At 39.7% G+C, this 23,692-nt stretch overlaps 1 protein-coding gene across 1 annotated transcript in view; it reads right to left on the reverse strand.

Moving 5' to 3' along the window:
- The window catches only part of LOC118251447 (interleukin-6 receptor subunit beta-like), a 32,504-nt gene extending 31,711 nt beyond the window's left edge, over positions 1–793 (reverse strand). Inside the window, exons 1-2 of the mRNA XM_035553552.2 lie at positions 751–793; positions 477–527 (exon numbers count right to left, since the gene is read on the reverse strand). Of these exons, the coding sequence (XP_035409445.2) occupies positions 477–527; positions 751–793 (94 nt within the window). The remainder of the gene's footprint in view (positions 1–476; positions 528–750) is intronic.
- Positions 794–23,692: the final 22,899 nt, after the last annotated feature.

Consider the following 23,692-nt stretch of genomic DNA (forward strand, 5'->3'; position numbering starts at 1 on the left):
TAGTAAAAAACTGTCTTCCCTGCTGTGGCTCCTAGCAAGAAAAAATCCTAGCATGTAGGATTTTTTCTGCCTACAATAAATCCAGCATGACCACCAGCTGCTGTGAAATTGACATCCATTGGTAAGTGTTTGCTCTTTTTCACCATTAACTGTAATGTATTAGTTAAATCTAAACCATAAATGTTTGTCAATATAAACATCATATATTCTATTGTCATTTGACTAGGCCACTAGGAGGCCCGTCGAAACAAGAAATAGTGACAGACCCTGTGCCTGCAGCCCTGTAATGAGTACCTGGGCCTTGGGAAAGGGTCAGAAATTCACAGCTTCTACATGCTGGATTTCAGCCAAACAACCCTATGTCAATATTTCAAACCCAAATCACTTCAGCTGGCAGATTTCCTTCAACAATTATAGGAAATCTGAATGTTCATCTTTACAATTAAGTAGATATTATGTGAAATATATTTACCCACCTGGAAGCTGCTTGCACAATGGAAAATCCAAGTTTAAGCAGTTACAGGAATCTAGGGTATAAAAAAGAATGCATTTAACTGAAATAAAATAAAATAAAATAAAATAAAATAAAATAAAATAAAATAAAATAAATAAACTGTTGCTGAGTGCAGTTTCTCCTACCCAGAGAACTTAATTCAGTCATGACTTTGGTCACATCCTTGCCTTTGAGTAGTGTTAAGAATTTTTAGTATTTATAAACAGCAGTAAGTCATGCATCAAATGAAAACTCACCTGTTGCAAATAAAAAGATAGCTGCGAGCAGAGAGTTCTTCATCTTCTCTGAAAAGAAGCATAATGATTATCATCAATGTTACACTGTCTTTAGTCTATTTTTCATACTTCCTCTTCAACTTTCCTTTCCATTCCACTCCCTATACTTTTACTGGCTGAATACAACTAACCCACTTGTTAATGACAATGTAATGGACATTTGGGCTCCAAGTTAATAAATATATTTAGGAAACTCTAATTTCACCTGTATGAAAAACAGAAGCTTTCCTCCTTGGTGTGTACAAGAAGTCAAAACGAGATTGTTAAAGGTGTCTACGATATCAGCAGTGTAAACCCAGTTAAGCTTAGGTTAAGCTTAATCTTCTTTGAAAATCTATACTAAATGTCAATGTGCAAAAAAGCAAGGCAAAGTATTTGACTTACTCTAAAACGAATGATTAGACACTGTAGAAATAATAGCAGCAGCAGACCCTGCCTATCTTCTCTTTCTGCCTTCTTTTTCCATTTAAAATAAATTCACCACTGCAGAGGTGCTGTATCTTCATTTTTGGTAGCAAAATGGGGAGCCCTAATGTAGACAAAAGTCACCATAGCTGTAAATCAGGTCCACATCCATAAAGTCTGATCAGAGAACATATAAAATAACTCTGGGCACTCCAGAACCACCATAGCTCTTGCGGCTAAACCAGTAAAGGGAAATTTTCAGAAAATTTCACTACTGTAGGAAATTTCCCTTCTGTACTCAAATAGCTGCAAGCAGTCTGGATTCAAACCCACCTGGTGATAGGCAAATTATTAGCTTATCTTGGCAACTATGGCATATTTCAGGTTGAGTATTGAATAGCAACAAAAAATTCTATTTTAAATGAATCATCTTAAAGATAGAGTTATGGGCATGAGTCTAGTCTACAGTGGGAGCATGTGACTAATGCACAAGCTATATCTTATCAGATTTTTGAAGGGCACATTCATAAAATAGAAATGGAATTCTACTGGGTGTTACAGGGGGTTTCCTGGTAATTAGGTTGCTTGGGCTTGGGAGTAAGCTTCAAAATGCTGAGGGGCGGTAGATACAGTTTGTGCATGCAGGGTCAAAGTCCCTCTTATCTGATCCAAATATCAGCCTTGACAACACTTCCCACAAAGAACAGAGCGAGGATAGTAGTAATTTATGAGCAGGAAGGAAAAAGTGACAAAGACACAATGCAAGTCATAGGTGAGGGAGGTTTTGATAGTGCTTTGCAGAGTTACAGACTCAGAGCAAACTGGAGGTCAAGGGATAGAGAACGCTACTTGAACTATGTACCTTGATTCGAAGTGATCAGGATAATCACATTTGAAGTAACCTATCCCAGATGAAAACCATGTAAGTCAGTGCAACAGCAGGAAATTGAATTCAGCATGCATAGAATTAGGGAAGAACACACTGTAGGGAAAGAAATGCAATAAAGCAAGTCCATATGAGTGTTGCTGGATCTCTAGGTCTCAGTATGGACATTACTTCCATTTAAAGAAAAAAAAAATCAACTGTAAGAAGTACGGAAAATGCATTGTCAATCAAAATAGATGAAAGAATCTCAAAAACTGAGATTTGTCATAGGAATAAGAACCTATTTTTGATTATAGATCAGGCATCCAGTTGCCATAGTAACCTTTGTAATGTAAAACAAAAGCTGAACTACTACTTTTAAGGTAAACTTTGCATAGGAACACTTTTTCATGTGTTTAATATTTCAACTCTTTTACTGCCATGGACTTGTCTAAGAATTGTAAATGCCTTAAATTTTCCTGTTATTCAGACCACGATAAATTATGCTGTCTCCTGTGATATGCTCAAAAGTGCAGTAATGACGAGAAGAGACCACCAACTTTGTTCCAATTGTGGCTTAAATGGTTTCTCAGACCTAGACTTATACCTTACTGTAGATGTGGTACTGGATTTCTCTCAATGTTTTTCTTCACTTGTCATTTGCTTATTTAAGTTCTGCTGTAAAAGACAACGCAGGCTCTCGGTCTCCCCCGAATGCAATCTTAACCTCTTCCATTTAGCCTGGATTACATCATGTGAATTAATAGAAAACCCCACAGAATCCTTCCCTGCACTCTGTCCAACTTCAACAGCTGTTAACTGTTACACTTCAAAGGAAAAAGAATTTCCCAAGACACAGAAGCACAGTCAGGAACACCCTGCTGACCCCTCATCCTGCTTTATACCTGTGAAACTCTCTTGTACCCTTGCACATCAAAGGGAGAATGGGGCAGGCTATGAGCCTGTGAGTACATTTTTGCAACCAGTGCCCATGGATCCTAATGAAATAGAAGGGGTCTGAAATCTTGTTTGTTCATATGGGACGGGCAACCCCATTCAAGCACACCCAGAATCCAGCAGGCAGCTGAAGCAGAATGTAGGCTGCAGAAATATTGCACCAGCAAAGGAATATTTCATTCGTATTCAGTCTTACCTTCTCTGAACTGCAAGCAGTTGTTGAGGTCTTCATTTTCATCTGGTTGAGTATGTGTATTTTTGCTCTAAATTAGCTTGCCATTTCTCCAATAAAAAGTTCAGTTTCAGTTGACTACAGTTGCTCTGTTTCATGCATACTGCAAAAAATTCAATATTGTAACAAATACAAGTTCATTTTTGGCCTATTATTACTACATGCTGAAGTCCCATATCTTTCCTCTGGATCTAAAATAGAGCTACACTATTTTTCACAAGTAACTTCTTGAATAACTCTGCTTCCGATAAGCAAAGCTGCAAGTCTGCAAAAGATTTGACTGTTGCAGTGCTTTTTGCCAGAGAAATACACCAGTATCTGAATTCAAAAAGCAGTTTTGATATGTTATTTGAAAAAAAATCCCACCCAGTCTTCAGCCACACCCCCTGGGGGAAATTCGCTGTGATAGGAAAGGTCTCCACCACACACTCTTTCATCCTGTCTGAGTTCAAGTTGCATTGTGAAACAGCTAATTTTTCAAACAGTTCTGCCTTCTCTTAATGAAAATGACAATATTCACCCCAACACATTGGCTGATAGACCTTCAAAAGAGGTCTTCCCTGGAGGTATAAAAAATGTAAGTACAGATGAAGCACAGATATTGCTAAATAAACTAGGCAGTCAATGCAGAGTGTAGAAGAACCAGCAATTTGTATATTTGCATGAAGATTATTTGGAAGAGAAGATAAAGGAGGAAACTAAGTTGATTTTGTTAAAACAAGCATGGACCAAATTCTGCTTGTGCCAGAGCACGTCCAGGGTCTCACCACTCTTAGTGCTGTGATGATAGATCCCCCTAAGTCTGAATGCAGAGTTCTTCCTAGTGTGTTAGATAGAATATTTATAAGAATTGAGGCAGTATGACCTGAGGAGACAGGCAACTTCTTTTTGCTACAACATCACAGTTAGCGCTACTGGCTTGTTTCTGGGGTAACTGGAGGACATCCTCCCTGGCATATTTCAGACCTGTGCTATGAAAACTGCATTCAACAGACACAAGTCGTCTGAGCTGTGTATATAAGCAGAGTCTTAAGTATTGCCTTTTGAATCGGAAACAAGACCTTTGTCTCTCTAGATCACCTTTGAACATCTCTTACTGTCTTGGTTTGGTTGGGACAGAGTTAATTATCTTTACAGGAGCTCATACAGTGCTGTGTTTTGGATATGTCATGAAAATATTGTTGATAACACACCGATGGTTGGATTGTTGCTGAGCAATGCTAACATAACATCAAGGATGAACCAAGGACTCTTCTGCTTCTCCACCTGCCAGCAAGGAGGCTGGGGGTGCACCAGGAGCTGGGAGGGGACACAGCCAGGACAGCTGGCCCAGGCTGGCCAAAGAGATGTCCCATGTCATACAGCATCATGCTCAACAATAAAAATTGGGGGTGTTGCCTGGGGGGGGGTGGGTATTGCTGCTGCTTTGGGACTGGCTGGGCATGGTGCTGAGCAATTGCATTGTGCATCATTCACTTTTTTTCCTCTCCTCACCTCTCCTCTCCTCGCCTCTCCTCGCCTCGCCTCGCCTTGCCTTACCTTTCCACTGCCTTTCCACTGTCTTTACCTCAACCCACAAGTTTTCTAAATTTTCCCCTCCTGATTCTGTTGCCCCCCACCATGTTTTGGGGGTCAGGAGAGAGGAGTGAGCAAGTGGCTGTGTGGCACTCTGCTGCTTACGAGGGTTAAACCACAACACGAGTTATACAACTATGTTGTAGCCTCTGACTGTTCTGACAATATAGTATAAAAGTCTTCTGAGATTTGCATTCATTATGTTTTCTTGTGTAGCCAGAGGAATTAAGGATCATTCTTAGCTTTCTCCATCACATGTAAGACTTTACTGAAGGAAACTTAGTACCTTTTCTACACAATGAAAATGGCAAGCCTTCTTCCTCGCCATCCTGCTTGGCTTATCCAGTAGGCCTGCATCTGCTAGAGGGAGCTATTTTGGGATATGTGGTGTGGAAACAAAAAGAATTTGACAAAAGTTTGTCTACAGTCTCCCAGTGCACACTTGTGGGAGTAAGATTCAGCAAAGATTTTTGAAAAAGACTTTTATTTTTAAATGTCTTTCTTTTTTCATCCTTGGGACAAGTGGGAGGAGATATAACAATCTGATTCATGCTTTTTCTCTCCCCCGCCAACCCCCCCCCTCCCCCCCCCGGCTTGCTCCTGGGCAGAGAAACATTTTCTCTGTGAAACACAACTACTGTAGAAAGCATTAGTTTGGGGAAATCCTAAGAAAGGACTAGGAAGTAACTCAGTACAGGGCAGTAGCTGAACTTTTTACATATTATTCTGCGCTCCTTGTATATCGTCCTGCCTTTCCCACTTCAGTAACAGTGCACGTGTTTGCGCTAGTTTGTGCTAGTGTAACATTTTCACAATCCTTTTCAAGGATTTTTCACAAACTTTTCTCTGTAGTAATATTTCTTTCAGAATACTATCCAGCATTAGAATGGTCTCTGAGCTGAAAAGTCATTACCTTTTCTTAGTCTAAATCCTTTCAAGTGTCTTTCCTGTTTTGGAACAAAGTGATTTAAACATAGTAATTATAATTAATCGAGTCATCAAGAACTGTTTACTCACTTGTGACTTTATTGTTTTTGACCATTTTCTTTTTCCTTCCCATTATTATTCAGTAGATAACCTGGGGGAAATATTTTTGAGAGATCATTTAATTAGCTTTATTAAATGTTACTTTGATTATCTTAAAATAATTCACAGGTTGGTCTTTGCCACTTTTGTATAGAACAGAAAGCCAGGGAGGGGCTAGATTTGTCAAACTGGAGTGACAATGTCATGATTTTAATTATCTTGCATATCTTCCAAAGCTCATCGACTGGAACAACTGCTCAGAAGATACAATGGTTGAACTTTGACTGCACAAAGGCTTTGCATATGAGACTAACTACCATGCTTTATGACATCCTGGCATGGTCTATATTGAATCTCCCCATCTAGATTATTCTGCTTTATGTCATTGCTAATTCAGAAAAATCCTTTAAGCAAGGATGGTGTCTGGTGAGTCATGTCCCATTCTGGTATCTTAAACCATAAACCTGCAGCACCAGTTTATAGCAAGAGTGACCAAATCGTGCCCCTACCTGAAATATCTAGCCACCCTAGTGGTTAGGGTACTCTTCTGACAACTGAGAAATCCAAACTTGTTGCATGCCTGGATAAGGATATAGATCTGAACCAAACATTTTTGCAACTTTTGTTTTGATTTGACCTCCAATGGATTGCTCACACAGCCCTGATTATGGCTTCTTCAGGATTAAATTCTGTCTGTCCATAAACGCTGTGAACTTCTATTTCTCACACAGCTGTAAACAGTATTTCTTGGCTTTCTTAGACACAGCATGAATGTTCACAATCCATCTTAGCTCCCAGTTTAATTTGGCTGCCTTTAACACAGGAGTACCAGGGGTGTTGTGGCTGCCTGAATTTAGTGCCCTGCTATCACAGGTAACCAGTTCTTGCAGTCTGCGTCATGAACTGAAATAGCTCCATCTTAAAAATAGTGGGGTTTTTTGGTCCTCACCATTCATACAGGAGGCTGTTCCTGAATTTAGAAATCCTTGGTGAGACTTCCTTCTAGCTTCCAGCATCATATTTCTTCCTGGCTGGGTTATATTTGTAAGTTTTTCTGCCAACTTCACTCTAAATATTTTCTTTCCTCCCTCACACTGATTTTTCCCGGGTTATGTGTTTTCCTAGGTTATGCAACTCATACTTTCCTAGTCTATGATTACATGATAAATATTTTATTTTCCTGATTATCTCATTACCCTGTCTCAGTGCAGTCTGATTCTCTGAGATTCGTCTGCTAATTAAATAGTACTAAAGAATAAGGCTTGCTTAGGCTGTTTTTGTCTCTATTTATCTCCCTTTGGCTTGGGGAGTTGTCATGGTGAAGTCTCTTCCTGCTGACCACAGAGGATCATGCTTTCACTTCTGCGTTGGTTAAGTGTGGTTCAGCGGTCAGTCGTGGCATGTGGCCGTCTGGGTTCAAATGGGCATTTCTCTCAGTTTGATGACATCCCAGCACAGTGAGGAAGCTGATTTGGATGCTGGAAGGTGCACGATGCACTTCCGTGGCACAGTCACAGAGGGCACCTTAACGAATGGGTGCAGGCATGGCCCTGCTATGTAACCAATGCATATAAAGTCCATTTTGGTTAAAAAAAAAAAAAAAAAAAAAAAGAAACAAAATAATAAAAAAGCTGGTGATATCTTTGAAAAAAAAAAAAAGAAACATTTCAAGCAAAGTTACCAAAGTACTTCTTTTTCTTTACAATAAAGCAATGCCAAACTGCTCCATGCAGACATCTCATTTTGAAGAACACAGAACCTCCTTAGCTCTCTCCAGTTAAAAAAGTTTACACTGAAAATTTTCAAATTATTTTCTTCTGCTTTCTGAAGAAAAACAAAAACAAACAACGACAACAACAACAAAAAACTACAACATGGATTTAGATCTGTCAAATGTTGGTGGGTTAACATTAAGTTCTGAGCAAGAGCCTTAAAACAATGTAATAGGGGACATGGGGTGAAAGTGTCTGCATGAAGCAGTGAAACTCTGTGTAATTGTCATAATTGCAAGCTCTTTTTTTCATAAACAGAGGGGAAGGCTGTGGAGAGAGTATGACAGGAAAAAAGGAATCATATTAAGAGTGAAATGACATGCCAAAGAGTAAATCTGAACTGTAGAGGATATAAGCAACCTTGAAATTGGGGAAGTTTGGATCTAATCTTTGTGGCTTTTTCTCATTTACATAACGAATGGTTTAGTGCTCAGTTTTCCTCCTCAAACACAGATTCTTGGCAACAAAATAGTATCTCTAGTCAATATGTAGACTCCAGCGCCCAGCTAGATGCAAGGAATATGTGAAAGACAGGCCTTCAAGGTTACAGAAAGGGTCACTGCAAGATAAGGTGGAACTGCAGTCAAGAGAAAATGCGTCATCTTACTTTGTTGGCCACAGAACAGGACTACTGGCAAGGCAAGAGCTAAGAGGAGAGCTGGACTGCTTGTCCAGCTTAACAGGTCTTTCAGTCCTTTCTGAAAGCTCAGAGGAAGATGGATATAAAACATGAGGTTTAAGCACAGAAAATAATTTATTTTTATTTCTTTCCTGTAAAATAATGCAGGAAATAAAGGATCTAGTTCACAATCATGTATGGCTGTATATACAGACAAAGCAAGTGCTACCACTCTGGGACAACAGTTGCAGTGGTTCAGGGCAAGAGACAATTACACTGAAGATATATTTGTTTGAGAGGTTTCCTTTTGGCTATGTGGTTATAAGAGGATGTGAATGTAATCCGATATCTATACATACCACCCAGTTTTCACAAAAGCAGGAGCTGGACAAACAGGGGAGCTTGCCTGACAGCTATGTAAAGTGGTCTCTGGCCAACAGTTAATGCTGGGTCCTGTGAACAGCCTTGCAGTGTCCTACCTCAGTGCGGGAGCTTTTCCTGCCATGGGAGTGAGAAAGATCAACTCTGAATGGAGGAAAGCTGGAGATGGTTTTTCAAAGCTATGTTTCTTTGCTATTAAAAGACAAAAGCTATGGCCTGGCTTGTATAACGCAACTTTCTGTGAACATCACTTCAGCTTTAAAAGAGGCTGGAGAACTAAGTCCATGCTCAGCCATAAATTCAGCTTTCTAGAAGTGAAACCAAGTGAAGAAGTTCTCCCTTACAGGAAGAAACAGCACTGCAACAAACTGAGAACATTTTTTTTTTCCTTTTTTATCCCTTCTGCCTCAGGTTCTTAAATGAAGTAAGGGAACTTCTGAGTCATCAGCTCCACTTCTACTGAAGGTGTTCACTTTCAGCCTGTTTGTAAATTGGTCAGGCTCCAAATTAAAAGTGGTTGTTTCTTATTCCCATTACTCCTTACAGAAAGCTGTTCCAGAACTGTGTGTCTCTGAGAGATCATTGGGAAAAAAACATCTGAGTTTCTACTTTGTTTTCCATTTTGGAATAATTTAGAGGCAGAATTATAAAGGAATATTGCAAATCACTTTTCTTTCTTCCTTTCCAGTATTGATTAGAGGGGAGTACACTCTTAGGAGACACTCTAATGTTTATGTCTTTTGAGTGATTTTGGCAATAGCTCTTCACACCACATTTAACGATAGTTCAGGGGGGTTGCAATACACACTAGACCCTTTATAAAATAAAAGGGACATGAAGCATCCTTTAATGTAAACATTCTATTGCTCAGTGAAAAGGGTCTGGATTTCTTTAATTTTGTTATACAATACCAGAAACGGCATCACAAAAGCACAGCACGAGATGCGTTCACAATTCAATAATTTTACTAGATTGAATAATCTTTAACAGTATCTCTTAATCAGTAACATGGGTAGGTAGTGAAAAGAAGAATCTAACTTATATCTAACATTTCATACTAGCTCTTGATGGCTTCACTGTTTTCTTCTGTCCCTCCTACCCTTCTTTAGCAGTAACCAAAGTAGAATTTTCCACTGAGTAGGCAATTACTAACATTTAAACCAAATATGATTCAAGCAATGACCATGGTCCTGTGTAAGGCATGATGAATGGAATGGAGCATTGTCAGCTGGTCTAAAAAGCCATGCTCCAAGCACCACACAGAGGACAGTTGTAGAGCTGGGGCTGTTGCTCACAGGCCAAAGATGAAACGAACACGTGGCTGTAAGCCCTTTTGCAGTGGTCTCTCCTTGATTGGGAAGAAGAAGTCCTCATCCCGTTGTCTCCCTGTCATCAGTTTTCCATATAAAACCTGACTGTGAGTTAATGTGAAGACTGCTTAAACTTGGCAGTGTTGCACTGTGACACAAATCCAGTAATCCCTTTTTGCTAAGCTGAGTTTCTGAATCATGAAGAGTAAGAAAAAAAATAAGACACACATCACAGATCTGAAACTTTGATAAGTTTCTAAGTAGTGTTGTGTAGGCTTTGTACATCTATGTATGATCAAGTTCTCACTCATGGTACTGAATAAGTTTTGCACAAGAAAAGAAGCAATTAATGGAGGGAAAAATCCAAGAAAGGTCACACTTCTTTACGTTACACTCTTACAACTTATTTAAATGAAAGGGTTTTTTTTCATTAAAAGTAATTCAAAAAGTGAAAATTACAGTGCAGGACAGAAGCAATTAATGTGCATCCTGTACTAGTTAATCTGCTCACCTCAAGGAAGTTTATCTTCAGAGATCAAAAGACAAAAGTCAGACTCAGAAATATGTTCTCTCACGTCACCTTGAGTGCTTTAAATAGCAAAACTTAAAGCTGAAGTACAATCTGTTGCTTGTGTTGAAGTACCTCTTCAGGGGATCTATGAACTCAGCATTGTCTTTGAAATAGTATGTTTTGCAGGATACTAGGGCTGAAATTCAGAATAGCTTCAAATTTCCAAATAATTCCAGGAAAGTTTTCTTATTTTTTATTAACTTATGGTAACAGGGCAAAATCTACTGGGCCATTTCTAAATTACTGACAAAACAGAAAACTGTTTAAGAATGCCTTTTCAGAGCACTGCACAATAGAGGTACATGATTTCAACTACTGTTAGTAAATAAAGACACTTGATTTCCACTGCAGTGGGAATCAACATTGTTTAGAATTATCAAGTTATATTTAACACCATGTGCTGATCAGAAATTATCTGTGAAAGTCTTGCTTGTGTAACCCTTATAACCACATAATGCTATCAGTCATGGGCAAGCAAAGTAGGTTAAGCTTCTTGAGAACAGTTATTTTTTGATAGGAAAAGGCAAAATTAAGCTTCTCTTTCTATAGCAACTATTAGAAAATCATGTATTGAAATAGAATAAAACAAAATCCTTTACTAATGCATACTTCCTGAAATAAAAGAACATTTGCTTTTTAAATAGAGGTGAATGGGATATATTTTATGTTCACATAAACATTCTCTCTCTCTCTCTTCTTTTTTTTTTTTTAATTATTTGTAATCAAGACAAGGTGAACAGCATTTGAAAATTCTTATGAAAAACTTACAATGAGAGGATGCTCCAGCACAGTAGATTTTTATTGTCCTGGCACTCTAAAAGGCATCTGCCAAGAAACAGAAAAAGCACGATTTGGAATATAGCAGGTCATTTTGAGCCCAGCAGAGTGCCCTCCTCATCAGCTTTTGGACACTCTTGATTTCTGTGCTTCTCTCCTTCTTTGCTACCTTCTAAAGGAAGATTAGTCAAAGTTGGTGTGGTTCCACAAAATGTTCTTTTTCACCAACATTTTTCAGAGAAAACATGCTTTCAGAAAACTTCCTCATCCATTTCTTTGTCTCAATCTACTTGTGGTGTATTTTGTATAACAGTAATGAAATAAATTACGTAAATGAACTGCTCGTAAAAGCTATTACAAGTGAATTAGCTAATTTCCCAGACATGTAGATATTGAATTATTACAACAGCAAAAATTCAAAACCACTATGACGATTAAAAAGCTAACAAGCCTGAACTGGAGTTCTGCAGACAACAGAGTTTTTTACTTTGACCACAATCAAACAAAAAAGTTATGGTGACATTTTCAAGTCTGGCTTCTTAAAGACAGTTCTTAGGTAGGCAGCTGTACAGTCACAGTTTTAAAAGACTTCTAAAACCTTGTCCCATTCTACAGACGTCAAATAAAGGGCTTTATAAAGCCCAAGCTTGAAAATTCAGGATCTGCTACGTATGCCTGCAGGAATTCAGCCTGCGTAGGACTTTAGATATTTCACACACAGAAGCAGATGCTCTGGAACAGCCCAACCCATGGGCACCTCAGGCAGAGGCATGCTGCCCAGGGATGATGGCATGACCCAGATGAAGTGAAGTCTACAATCCTTCTTTGCCAAACACTAGACGAAACCTGTGACTTCCTCTGAGACTTTTTGGCAGCCTTTTGGCAGTTTTAGGGTTAGGAATCAGCCTGTGCTTGCTGCCTGGTTGGGGAGCGCTGGCACAGAGCCCACTGGTGGCCAGGCCTATGGGAGTCCTGCTTCCCACCCAGCTCCTGGCATGACAGGGCGGCTGGGGTGTGTGTGTGTGTGTGGATTTTGCATTCATTACCTGACAGGGACACCTGCAGGAAAAGGTCTCACACTTAGACAGGTAATGCCTTAGACAGGTATTTTTAGTATGAATTGCACACAAACTGGATGCCAGGGTCTTGTCAAGTTTGGAAAAGGACATAGAAAAGTTACGTCAAAAACAAACAAACAAGCAAAAACAAACAAAAAAACCCACACAACCAAAATGTGTAAGTCAGAAATACCAGAAGAACATTAAAAAAGTTATGAGAACCACCACAACCCCATAAAGTTTCCTGTTGCGTATTCCTAAAGACATGAAATATTTGACTGCGGTCTTGCACCATGTAGGTCTTATTCCAGCCCATAGAGCAATGCATCATGTTTCTCTCTGTTGTGATTTCTGAGCACACTGAAATACATTCCCAGACATATGGGTCTGATATGAAGAGAGAGCAATCATTTTTCTCCCATTCCTGTATTTTATGAAACTGTTCTTTCATTTATAGGGTGTGTGGTGCTTTTTGGCAATCCTTATGGGCTCTCCTACCTTCCCGTACGATTCAGAAAGCAGCAGGGAAGCAACGAGGAAATCTTCCCTAGAGCATTCAGAGAAGCCACTCGTTTAACAAAACCGTCCAGCGTTCAGAAAGACCGAACGTGGCTTGTCCTCTCAAGAAAACACCACTGGGTGTCACTAAATGCCAGGGATTGTCAATTCCGGTCTCCGGACGTATATGAAAGTGCTAGCACCGTGGATACTCCATACATAGAACCGGTTTATAACTATGGCTTTTCACAATGACCAACATTTGAGGTCATTTTAGTTTTTAGCAAGATTTGAGTTTGTTTTAGGAAATATCTCTGGCTTCCAAGTAGTACACACAAACATTCACCTTTCACTCTAATTTTAATGGGAAAAGCTCATTTTACTTAAATGGTTGAAATAACCATGGTCTGTAGAAGCCATTAAATCACACATTTGCATTTGAGAGAAGCTATGCAATCCTCAGGATTAATATAATGCTGGCATTTCACATGTGGTTTTCCTGCTATGTTTGCTCTGTGAGGCTGCACTGTGTGTAACTCTCCCTGTCATCTCATGCAGACCAAGTAGAAGCTGCCCCGACAGTACTTGTATTCAGAATATTTTTGTACATACATATTCAGCCCATATATGAGTGCTAGGACTGAGGCTGGTAATCTGGCCTCATGGTAACATGAGGTACATGGCTTTGTGTAACCTCTGTTATTTGTAGAACAAACCTTATGGACCGTTTCTTTCTAAATGAGGTTTCTGTGTCAGGCTGAGTCATCTTTTCTTTTGGGGGGTGTGGGAGGTCACTGAGACGAAGGTTTGGGGTACAGTGGCTGATCTGTCTTTGAGAAGTGTATCAGAAGTCTTCTCACAACCTCTTAAAGCAACTCTGATTCCTCCCCTTCCCCAGTCTCTTCTTCTTTCCTGAGAAAAGAAGGATGCAATGGTGCACACCTGGAGGTTAAGACTGAGGGTTGTGCCACCAAGCTCTTCTGCACCATAGTAGGGAGATAGCCACAGAGTATGTGGCTACTTCTGCCTTTAACATCTGCAAAGAGACTTAAGTGACAGAAGTATTTGCAGCACCTATTCATGCTGGGCTCTGACTGATGACCCTGATGCCTCTGGCAGTGTTGAGGACCTGCTGGAGAAACCCTCGAAGATATTTGTATTTCTGTAGTTGAATATTTCGCACCAAAAAGGGGTTGGAAATGTATGTTGGTTAAGGAAAAGACAAACTGAATACTGAATAACCTTTCATTCCACTGAAGGAATAGAAGCTCAGCAGAACAAAAAGTAGCACTCGTGCCTATTAGTAATGACTGTTTCATAATGCATGCAAGGAAACTGAGCTAAGACTACCTGCTCAAGTTTCGTTCTTGTCACATGATAGGAATATCATTTGAATTTTTCCTTTGCCATGTGTAATCTCCTTTTATTATTATTTTTTTTGTCCCCCAATATAAATTTATTTTACAATTTAACCTCTTTTCCCCTAAGGGAAAAAAAATCCCTCTAGCACCCCAAATTTTAGAATTAAAATTTTCACTGACAGGGAATGAGAGAAGAAAAAAGCCTCTAATTGCTCAGATTATATACCTTGCTTGGAATTCTCTTCCATACCCAGACAAACTGTCATTGATTCTGATCTACAGTGTATTCTTCTCATGCACAGAGCAGTAGAATTCTCTCTGACAGCTTTTTTCCACATAGAAAATGAAGATGACCTTATCTTATGTACTTCACAAGAATGTTTTAAGGTTTAATACATGCATGTTTGCAGAGCATACTGAAGATGAAAAGCAATATATGATAAATATATTACTACTTTGATCATAAAGGACACATCAGTGCTTTTTCTCATCTCTCAAGCTAGAAAAATGCTGTCCTCTCCTAGACATCCCCCAAAATATATGTATAAAACTGGAGTAAGAATAATTATAACATAAAGAAGATAAAGAGTTATACATAAACAAATACAGAAATAATTTATTTTAAGATGACAATTGGAATCTGTCTCACTTGGTTCTTTTGATCTCCTTGAAGCTCATTAAATTGTGGGTGGCAGACCCCGCTTCCATGTTTGAGAAAGAAGCTGGAGTGCTGTTTAAGCGCAAGCAAAAGTTTCAAAGGTAATGAGGCTTGGGACCTATGGACCAGAAAGTATAGGTTGATTTGCATGCATTTTCCACCTCCCCTGCTGCTTATTTGCATTGTTCTTCATTTTCCAGCCAGCTCAGAAATTCTCAGCTGATTTGTTAATATTTGCACAGTGCCCATAAGCATTACCAATACTCTTCAGTTAGGCAAGGAGGAAAAGTACTGTCCCACTGAGCTTCCAGTCAAATGACTTGAGTTGTGACGCTCACTTTTACCTGCTGCCTACCCTGAAGAGGCATTATGGATTTTCCATAGAAACTATGACTACTGAATTCATGAAAATAGGTTCTGAGTTTAAAGCCTATAACTGAAAAATTAAAAAAAAAAAAAGAGTGAAAAAACATTTCTTTGATTCCACCTGTAAAGGATGTATTAATCCTCTGTTTTTCTGAACACACCCTGTTCTGTTTTATTATTATCTTGGATTTGTTGGCTTTGTTGCTGTGGCTTCTTTTTCTTTATGTTCCTTTGCTGGTTTGAGTTGAAGTATGCTACAAAACAAAGGTCTGCGTTAGGAGTGATGTGGAAGTGCCTCACCAACAGAGATGCTAACAGCAAAAAGGCTCTTGGTCTCCTGACTGACTGCCTTTGCCCATCTTACACTACATGGTGTGCTAGTTAGCTGTGTAGGCCAGTGTGACACAAGAGCACAGAGAGAAGTGAGATTCTCTGCACCTAGAATGGATTCACATGACAGGAAAGGCTGGCAAAACTGAATTCTGTAATATGGAAAAGAAGTACTGCCCTAATGCATTACAAAACAAACAAACAAACAAAAAAAAACCACCAAAACCACAGTATTGTAAGAAGGGAAGAAAAGAGTTTCAAACATCTTACATAAAATAAAACAGACAAATGAACTCTAAGCCCAGAAACAGCCTACATTGCAACCAAGTTTACTACCTATATGCTGTGCAATATGTTCTTTCCTTTGTGCTGATGTGTAATGGTTCTCCCTTTTTTTAACCGGTTGCCTTAGGCAAGGATAACCCAAACAAGTAAGCCTAGGTGTAATGAATGAATATTTGCAAAGTGCTTGTAGGATGAGCTACAGAAGCAGACATGTACATCCACCGGTGGCTACTGTGTGTTCACGACACCCTCTAGCACAGAGCAGAAGAACTTGCCGCTGCAGTGAGCAGCTGTGCCTGGGTCGTGCCACTGCTGTCTGGCATCAGGATGGCTCTCACTTACACGGCAAGAGACTCTGAATTCTGCAACCAAAAATGTTGTGTTCCCAAGCAGATTTGTTATTTTGGCCTATTAAAGAGATCCAGAAATGTGGCAGCGGAGATAAAGTCAGTGCTTGTTTTCATTGTGTCTGACCTATCACACGCTGTTGAAAGTCTCTGAAGAAGTTATAAAGGTAAAGGGAGTTACAGCAAGACAGAAAAGAGCGTGCACCCTTAGCTAGCTATACTAGTATGGAATATTTTTTGTGTGCAACATGCATCATCTCTTTGAACATAAGCCCCTGCTGAGGCTGAGTCCTGACTGGGACAAAAGCATAGCACAAAGAAGCTGATATTGCTTAAATATGCACTAGATTACTTTCTCCCTCTGTCCTGCATGGTTTAAGGAGTGAAGAGGAAGCACACCATGTTCCCAGTAAGCAACACTTCTATAATGCAAAGTTTTCTTTAAAGCTAGAAAGAAGCTCCTGCACATATGTTGCCATCAACAAGGTTTTTGAAAACAGACTGGAAAAAAATAGAAAATACATTTTTGAGTAGCACTCCTATAGGTTCATTGAATGTTTGTGAAACTACAACACTTCTTATTAAGCCAAATTACAAAGAAACTATGAAATCAAAGGCACAGCTATGAAACATATAATCAGCTGTTAAAATAGAAAAAGTAAACCATGAGCAGAGAAGAACATTTTGCACTATAAAGGCGTCAACCAGCAGCAACAAATAGGGAAGCAAAAAGGCATTCTCTTCTGTTTCCAAACAATAGAGGTGATCAAAGGTCAGAGATGTAAAAAGACAACTTCCCTTTTTATGTCAAAACTGCTATGTTTTGATGCAAAGATTTAAACTACTATAAGGATAATGGCTTGAAGAATTTAACAGTGAGATGTTATGACCGTGTCCTAACCTCCTTGACAGTACCTAAAGACGAGCATGAGGTTTGCTGAATGACATTGTGGGATGTCAGCTCATTTTGTCTTCAGCGTTAGCCTCCTCAGTGATGAGCCAGGGCAATCAGAAGCCTGTTTGAACAGAGGAAAAGAAGAATATCAAAGGACAGATTAGAATTGGTGCTAAAATGAATAGTCTGAAATCTCAAAGTGAGATTACTGAGGTAATGATAACCTAGTCATCTCACAAAGAGGGCTGTTATTTTAAGAAATGGAATTTCACCAAAAAGAAAAAAGAAAAAAAAAGAAAAGAAAAAGAGAAAAGAGAATAAAGAGATCAGCATGACTGAAAGTATGACTGTCAGATGAGAGATAAATCTTTAATATGAAACACTTCTTTACCTACCGACGTGACATTGGAAAATTGCAAATTTCTGTCTTCATCCAAACAATACTATTCTAAAATAAACAGAATCAGAAGTTTATGTATTCCCCAGAATCTGAGAAAAAGAAAACAAAGAGAATTTTTTAATTAATAATGTTGCTTATGATAATTTTAGCTTTATACTGGCAAAATAAAAACTACAAGAAGTAGCAACCAAGCAATATGGGGGGTTTACCATCTTTGCTATTTGGTTACTTAATTGTATTTATTTTTAATAAGATCCTGTATATTCCCTTGTCATTTGCAACAAAGACTAGGTGACTCTGGAGGGAGAGTGGGAGAACAAGTGCAGAGAGGTGATGTTCCCTAATGGAACTACTCTGAGGCTTCTTGGACACTATTGAAGCTTACCAGAATATAAGAACCCATATGGAACTGAAATTTATGGAACCAATCTGCATTATTCCTTCTCCACAGTGTTGGTACCATGCTGTTTCACAGGCAAAAGTACTGAGCCAACAAGATCATTTCCATTTGTACAAGTCCCTGTAACTTAACCTTTCTTATAGACACTGTAAGTGTGCTTTTACTTGATTTCAACATGATTTTTTTTTTCTTGATGGGTGATTAATTTTGAAAGGACCTTTGTCCCGCAATTTTATATTTCAGTGGAAAATTGGGAGGCTACTTTTGAATATTCAGTGGTGAGCTGAACCACAGCAAATACCTTAATTGCAGGAGAGAGCTGGCCATTTACTATGTCTTCCAGTAGGCTCTGTCACATGCCTGCTGCTTGGGAAAATGTGTACATAGTGTTAGTTTGTTTTTGGTTTTGTTTCTGCTTTTTTCATAAAAGAAAATGATGAATTGTGTGATACTCTAGGGCACTGCTGGCCTACAGACTGCAGCTTGACTGTGGGAACTTTAAAAGGGATTTTTGTTTGTTTGTTTGTTTGAAATGATGCATATGCCTGTCAGGTGGCATTCAGTGAAAGCTTCCACGCACAGAAGTAAATCAGCCACAGGAGGCTGGTGCTGTGCTGTGGGCTGGCAGGTGGTGTGTTTCCTCCAGGACAACTCTCCCTGCTGGCTCTGCCGCTGCCCACCCTGCTCTGCCGGGACAGGCCGGCCTGTGCACCCACTCCTGGTCCCAGGCCCCGACATGCAGACACTTCATGCCAAAACTGAAGAAGTACGTATTTTTCAACAGGAGTCTTTGTTTCTCCAAATATCCCTGTGTTGTCAGAGCATTCTTTCTCTGGCAGGAAGCTCAGCCTTTTTTCTGTTTTAACCAGTCTCTTTTACTGAAAACAACAACAACAAACCCACAAAACATCTTTGCTCCTTTTGAAGTTGGCCTCGGAGCTCAATGCCACCTCCCACTGCTGTATCATTCATACAGGCAACTGCCCTTCATGGGCAGACCATCTGATGAGCCTTTGCCTTTGATGTTAGAGCAGAAAGCACATCCCAGTGACCAGATGAGCTGCCTCAGACGGACACTTATTTCTCTTTCTGTGTGTGAACTATTCCCTGTTTATATTCCTTATCAGCATCTATACCTTTCGTAGCTCAAATAGTATTTTCTGTTCCACAGCAAAGACACCTCTGCTGCAGCACTCCATTCCTGACAAGCGACACATCCACCTGAAAAGCCTGGCCTGTCAGACCGCCACATGTCTACACCCTACAAATTCCAAGGCTGGATAAGAGATGAGCAGGATCCTCATTTATTGTAAAAGAGGAAATCCATGTACACCTGAGCAACGTTTTGCATTGCAAACAGAGCGCAGGACGTGCAGGGTGACTTCTGTGCACCTGTGAAAGAGCTGACTGTCTGCACCTGCCTTGCTCTGAAACAGAATGAAGGCAGCAAAAATTTCTGTGGAAATCCAGCAGCTCTAATAGACTATCTTGTGTTTCATTTGGTAGATGAGAAATACACGTGTAACTGTAAAGGAAAGGTAAGTGAAAGGACAATAGCAACAAAACCACAATCACTTCACTTGTTTAATTGCACAAATTTTGATCAGATGCTGACGGAACTCAGGAATCCATTCTTCACCATGCTTACCAGCAGTCTCTGTTGAAAAACAGTGAACTACCTGGAGATGTGGACCTGTATGTTCTGAAGGCTTTTCTAACCAAGGCATACAGCTCTGCATCATCTGGTTTGCTGCAGAGGGGCAGCAGGTGACAGGGCTGTGAGACACAGGGCATTACAGAGCTCGAAATGATGTGATCTTGAGGAAGCACCTGTGTTCCTGCACTCAGTGACTCTCTCTCCTATACAAAAACAGATTTGGGAACTTGTGCTAGCGATGTCTCTGTTTTCATTATCTTGTTGCTTGTGGGTTATTTCTGTGAATCCAGCGACTTCAGTATCATATTACATGTTTGCAAGCCAGTGAGCACCCAGACCTTAGCAAGAATAGATGAAAAAAACATGCTACAAACAAGTAAATGAGCCTACAGAGATGGCTGCTATTGGCAGTCGTGTTTGGTGTATAACATTATTGTACAAAATACACATTGTGAAAAACCCTGTCAAGACAGTACCCTGCCAGAATGATTTGAACGGATCAGCTTTGTTTGTTCCTGCCAGCTGATACAGTTAACACAAGCAAATGGACTGAAAACCCAGCTTCGAAATGCAACCAGGATATCGACAACTGCTTGAATAAAGCAAGAGATAGACTGCAATCATTAGACTTTCAGAAAGATGCAGCTAATTTGCATCACAGTTACTGAATATTAGTCTTGCCTTCTTCGTGTAGTATTAAATCAACAGCTTGCTCAGAAATAATAGCTGAGACGGGGAATGAGTAAGTCCCTTGTGTGCACCGGGTGCTGGTTACCTGAGTGATGCTGAGACTAATGCATATCTCATGGAACAGAACATTTTGCTTTCTTTTGCTGAAGACAAAAAAGTGTCTTCATCTTAATCCTTTGGGGTCATAGGTTTTTTTTTTGTTTGTTTGTTTTTTTGCCTGTGTCCTGGTTTCAGGTAGGACAGAGTTAATTTTCCTCCTAGTAGCTGGCAGGGTGCTATGTTTTGGATTAGGATGAGAAGAGCGCTGATAACATGCTGATGTTTTAATTGCTGTAGAGCAATGCTTACACCAAGCCAAGGACTTTTCAGCTTCTTGCTCTGTCCTGCTAGCGAGCAGGACTATTATTATTATTATTATTATTATTGTTATTATTGTTATTCTTTTCCCTGTCTTAATAAACTGTCTTTATCTCAACTCACAGACTTCACTTTCCCGTTTCTCTCCCCCATCCCGGGGAGGGAGGGGGGAGGGTGAGCGAACGGCTGTGTGGTGTTTGGCTGCCAGCCGGGCTAAACCACAACAGCCTGACTTTCATCCAGTCAGAGAACTATGGTTAAAAATCAGATTTACTAATTTATTTTGAATCAGATTAATCAGATGAAGAACTTGCTGTCTAACTGCTCTGTATTCTGTAAATGCCATGATTATTCCTTCCAGTACAAACAATACTGGAAGGCCACTTTCCTCTTTGAAACTTGTAACTTTGACAAACCTTGCAGCGCCATCTAAATAAATAAATTATATTACACCTTACTCGCAGACTGTTTCGGAAATCCAAAAATATATCTTTGGTCTGCTGTGGCTTATACCTTTCATGGGATACTTGGCAACAAAGCAATTTATAACAAGAAACCACTAAAATATTAGTACAGTGACACATATTAGAAAAATATCACCAAGTATGTAGCAGGTAGGCATCAATCACTAATTCTTAATTGCTACCTAGGAAAAGAATCCCAGTTTTTGTTAAAGTTCAATAAACCTGCAGTCTAACCACATGCGAATTCTAATTAAATAATTATACAAGCAAATGAGTGCTCCAGAAGTGCTGATGCTGTCTTCTGCACTGCTTATGTCAGGAAGTGTGAGTGCTGAAGTTGCTGGAAGTACTGCACCCGACACCTTGGAAAAAAAAGCAGCCCTTCTGAGCCCTTCCAGGGAGACATGGTCCTGCAACTCCGATCTGGTGGTAGCTCACCAGTGAGATTTTCCAGGTAGACAGTGTTACTGCTGGGGCTTGCTCCCATCGCCATGCCATGCTCTGCCTTTGGAGGTTTCACACCGCTGACCGCTCTGAGCCATGGTCTGTGGATGTGGCGTGAGCAGAAATGGAAGGGCTGGCCACAGTTCAAAGACGTGTGAGCAGATGCTTGGGTCCTTCTGAAGTCAGTAGAATTTCAGTGCCTGTTAAAGTGCTTTGTAGAATAGGTATGGAATTAATTCTGCAACTAAAGTTCATTACTGAATCATTAAAAGGGGCCTCTGTAAGCAGATTCTTTACGTTAAGTGCAAGCTGAGGTAGCCTTGACAGTAAGACATACATAGGGATTTTATCAATAGTCCAAAGCTGAGGTCTGTGCAACCACTGCTCAGTTGATTTTAGTACCTGAAGTGGATGCAGTCACAGCTTTGACTGCACAGGAAAACATCGGTAAGGCGACAGAAAAGCTCTGTAGCAGTATATACAACTGTATTGAACAATTCCTGGCTACTTCTGCTGAACGAATCTAGAAAACTTCTACATGCATGTCCCCAGAAAGATAAAAAAGTTGGGAAACTCCACAATATTTGCTTTATGAAACTAGGATAATATCTACCATCCTGGAGAAGGAAGATAGGTCACTATATGAGTCTCTGCCAGTATGATGGTATAGTATTTGATTTCATCAGAAGGGGTTTGTCCTGTTTCAGATTCTAGGTCAGTAAGACTAAATGAAAACTGTGCTTTAGCACTGCCAACAATTTAGTGACACTCAAAGATGTCCCAAGCCTCTCTGTTCTTTGCTACCAGCCTTACTTTAACTCTCAAACGACGATTATTCTGTTTAGTACATTCTCAAGTGTAAGTAGTATTAATTCTATCTCTAATTTATGTACACTTGGCATAATGTTTTTTTCTTTCTTTCCCTTGAATGGATTTCCCTGAGTGATCCCGTGGAGCAGAGATTACTCCTTAGTAGACCTCTCCTTCTCCACCATTGTCATGAATAAATTGAAGGGAATGACTGGGATACTCTGCTGATTATCAATGAAGGAAAGGAGTTTTATTGGCAAATCTAATTTTGAAAGCTGTGTCTTCTAAGAGCAGAATATTCAACAGGATAGAGTTTTACATAAATAATGTGTTGAATTCATTATATATACTTTCAGAGAGCCATAGGGGATTTCCCACTTAGAATCACAATGGAAGTTATGAGATACTGAGAGCTGCAATATGCTAGCATTTCTGTCTGGAAGAGCAGATTTTCCAGGGCCCTTCAATGTGAGTTGGTGTGATTCTGTGTGTATTATTATGTGTTAGTCTTCAGCTGCAAAAAATAAAAGTAAAAATATCTTGTGATCTGGCAGTTATCCTAGAACTTGTTACGTTAGTTAATGTTGAAAATGGGTTGAAGTAGGAAATCTCATACCAAGGAGGTAGAATAGCTTGTATGTGACTCACAGTGCTGAAAAAAAAAGACTAACCTACTGTACCAAGCATATACATATATTTTCAAGGATACATTTTATAAAAAGATAGTTTTGATTTGTTTGTTTTTAACAAAAGAGTAGACAAGTCTCTCCTATGTCTGTTTAAAAAATGGCCTTTCATTGCAAATGTTATTCCTGTGCACCTGTGAATCAACATCCCCTTGTTTTCATCCCCTTACAATATTTACTTTTTACAAAAGTGGTCATAAGGTAGTGATTGCTTCTGCTCTCAATTACAATTTGTGCAACTCTCTTCATGGTAGGGCCTAGTCTTTGGTGTGGGCTCCTCTGTGCTTCACCCATACTGGTAATTTCCGATGTGAAACTGAAGCAACATTTGCTGCATTGGTGCAGGAGCTTTTAGGCCTGTGTTGCTTTGTCAAATGCACTGACTGCAGTTCTACACTTCCTTTCCAAGCTGCTGATTTCCATGTTCTTGACAAGATTCGCTGCTGCTGTGCTTTATACCACCAGGCAAGGATCATGAGATGTTTGCAATGGCATTCTCAATGTACTGATAACTGCAAATGCCCTTTAAAAGAGGTAACTCACCAGGCAGTTGGCTATCTGACCCTCTTCGGCTAAGAGAAAAACAGCAAATAGCTCCAACCTTCCTGTTCAAAAGCCTGTTTTCTGTTTGAATCAGCATAGAGGGCAAATATCTGCACAAAGTGCTCATGAACTGTGGTGAGTTTGTGCATCAGAACTTCTGTGAA

This window comes from Cygnus atratus, chromosome Z, assembly GCF_013377495.2.
Source record: "Cygnus atratus isolate AKBS03 ecotype Queensland, Australia chromosome Z, CAtr_DNAZoo_HiC_assembly, whole genome shotgun sequence".
In the NCBI taxonomy this organism is placed as follows: domain Eukaryota; kingdom Metazoa; phylum Chordata; class Aves; order Anseriformes; family Anatidae; genus Cygnus; species Cygnus atratus.